We start from the raw sequence: 2,871 nt of genomic DNA, 5'->3' as shown, positions 1-2,871 counted from the left end.
ATTTAATGAAAAGACTTAGGGACGACGTTGCCTTTTGTGATGTTAGGAGTGTTATAAGGACAGGGTGGCTGTTCTGGAGTAAAGTCATTTTATCTTTTATCTAAACTAATTTATAGTTTGAACTTTTTGGCTTCATCAAATACGGTATTTATTCATATAAATCTTTCAATCATGATAAAAACATAAAACGCGATGTTTTAAATGTTTAAAATTTGTTTCGTAGTGTAACATATTTTCTTGAGTAGATGTGTAAGCTGTGTTAGATATCAGTATGTAAAAATGGAACAGGCTGTTAAAGAATCGGAATAGAAGTAAAAACAACTTTACTTATATTTGGAAGAATTTCCTTTATAGTCTATACATTAAAGAACCTTTCACAGTATAGCTTTTTATACTAGATTGTTGATGGGATGTGATTGGTTCGCCTGACAAGCTACTGTAAACGGTCGTCCAGACGACGGCTACGCAAGCAAACTATAATCCAATGCAAATAGAGCAGAATTTCTAAGGACAATAGAAAGTAGGTGGTGGTTATTTAACAGGAAGAACCCATTTTTTATAAAGTGTAGTCGAGGCTGCATAAATTTAAATGGAAAACGAAAAAACATTATTCACGCCCAAAATATTTATTGTTCAGGAATGGTCGATTCCAATATGGTACACAAAACCCTCAGTGGACAGCCAATTATACCTCTCGGTGATAAGGCATTGTGGCTCCGGTGACCGTTGATAGATTTCTAGCCTATCAATATTTAGGTCAATTAGAATTTATGGAAATATATCCAATGTAAGAAAAATACCCTTGAGCAGGAAAATATGGCTAAAAGACGACGTATAGCAAAGGCTTTGCTTGCTGCTGTTATTTTGATATTTATATTGGACGTTTACTACTCAAGCAGAGATTCTGCAAGCTCTAAATTTCGAAGAAAATCTGACTCTGCGTAAGTTTTACATTTTAATTTAGTAGGCATGCTTACAATTTTAGGAATATAAGTTAGCTCTTATGGACTGTTATGTTGTGATGATATGAAGACCCAATGTAGACCTAAGTATGTCATTGTCCGTGTAGGCCTGTTTTTTCATAATTATACATACACACATACACACACACACAACCGACGTCAGTGAGGCCAACCACCTGGGACGGAGAAACAACTGGTGGGTAGTATATAAAATAATAATAATGCCTTCCTTTTAACTTAGTTGAAATTTCCATGGCAGAAATAACACGTAAAAAGTATAGTACCTGTCTCTTATACACATCTAGATGTGTATAAGAGACAGTATATATATATTATCATTGTGTCATTGTTGAAGTACAACATGCAAATTTTCAGAAACGAGTCTATATCCTTCAATCCTGATTGATTGATAGATTAAATCAAAATCAAATCAAATACTTTTATTTAAGATTTCTTCATATACAAACAAGTACAAAAGAATATAAAATAGAAAAGCAAATAATTCTACCTAGGCCTACTAACAGCACTAGTGTTCAAATGAAGAAACGAAACTGTTTAATAGTATATTTGAAAGTGAATCTTACTTTTTTAATTTATTATAGTTGTTCGTACTGCATCGATATATATTCGTTATGGAATCATAACGCATGGAATGACACCTTTCAATCTACCGAACAAGCAGATATCTCCTGTCAGTCATCGCACCACATTGTTTTTCTGAAGACACATAAAACAGGAAGCTCAACCGTTACTTCAATCCTTCAGCGATTCGGTTTCTTGCGAAACTTAACGTTTGCTATACCACCCAGAGGAGGACATATAATAAGTTTACAAAAATTCAACAGACGTCAAGTTCTTGCTGGAACATACGACTTGATAGTGAATCACGTACGGTACAATCGCATAGAAATGGAGTCAGTTACAAACCCAGATAGTAAATACATTACAATAATCAGAGATCCTGCAACTCAGTTAGAATCTGTCTTCGGATACTTTCAGCTTTTCCGCCCTTTACATTTAAGTGATAAAAAAAATCCGTACAGTGAATTTATATCGCGACCACAGTACTATCTTCATAGAAACACTAACTTTGGAATGAGAAGTTACCTGAGAAATCCACTTCTTTATGATCTTGGACTCGATCGAGAACAGCAACTAGATGTGTCAATAGTAAACCGTACGATAAGCAAACTAGCGAAAGAATTTGATCTTGTAATGTTGCAAGAATATTTCAACGAATCATTATTGCTATTAAAGAAACTTTTGTGTTGGGAATGGGATGATATTATCTACCTAACTAAAGGTGAAAGAATTAAGACATTAAGGTACGCTGTCGCTAATGACATCAGAAAGAAAACGAGAAAATGGTGTGCATCAGATGTTATGTTATACGACTATTTCAATGCCACATTTTGGGAAAAGGTGAAGAATTACGGACCAGAATTTGAAACGGATTTGAAGATTTTAGAATCGAAATTGAATGAAACCAAGTATAATTGTACGCTGCCCGAGGAAAGGCCCAATGTAAAATTCAGAGCCTATGAAGCTATCCCAAATCCTGGCGCAAATACGTTATGCAGATACATGCTAAAATCAGATAGACAATTTACACAAATTATTCGAGCTAAACAAGAAGATAGGTTAATAAAGGAAAGACAAAAACAAAATCATACGAAAATATAAGATGAAATATTTTTGAAAACCAGTAAATTACATAATAAAACAGCATAAATGTAGGCCTATATGAAGTAATAAAATACGTTCAAACACTACGACACTACGGTACATCATAAAACACTTAGGCCTAAAATACAAAATAATAGCGACAATAAGAATCCGTGCATATATATATATATATATCTGTCTCTTATACACATCTAGATTTGTATAAGAGACAGTTAGGGAACTA

General features: G+C 33.8%; 1 protein-coding gene across 1 annotated transcript; it reads left to right on the top strand.

The window, feature by feature from the left end:
• The first annotated feature begins 613 nt into the window (after positions 1-613).
• LOC117124049 (galactosylceramide sulfotransferase-like) lies at positions 614-2,816 on the top strand. The gene is made up of 2 exons (XM_033270175.1): positions 614-941; positions 1,565-2,816. The coding sequence occupies exons 1-2, from the start codon at positions 817-819 to the stop codon at positions 2,643-2,645; spliced, it is 1,206 nt and encodes a 401-aa protein (XP_033126066.1). The 5' UTR covers positions 614-816; the 3' UTR covers positions 2,646-2,816.
• Positions 2,817-2,871: the final 55 nt, after the last annotated feature.

Source organism: Anneissia japonica, unplaced genomic scaffold, assembly GCF_011630105.1.
Source record: "Anneissia japonica isolate Jap-2015-1 unplaced genomic scaffold, ASM1163010v1 scaffold522_len1101056_cov227, whole genome shotgun sequence".
Classification (NCBI taxonomy): Eukaryota; Metazoa; Echinodermata; class Crinoidea; order Comatulida; family Comatulidae; genus Anneissia; species Anneissia japonica.
This window is presented reverse-complemented; position numbering and strand designations above follow the sequence as displayed.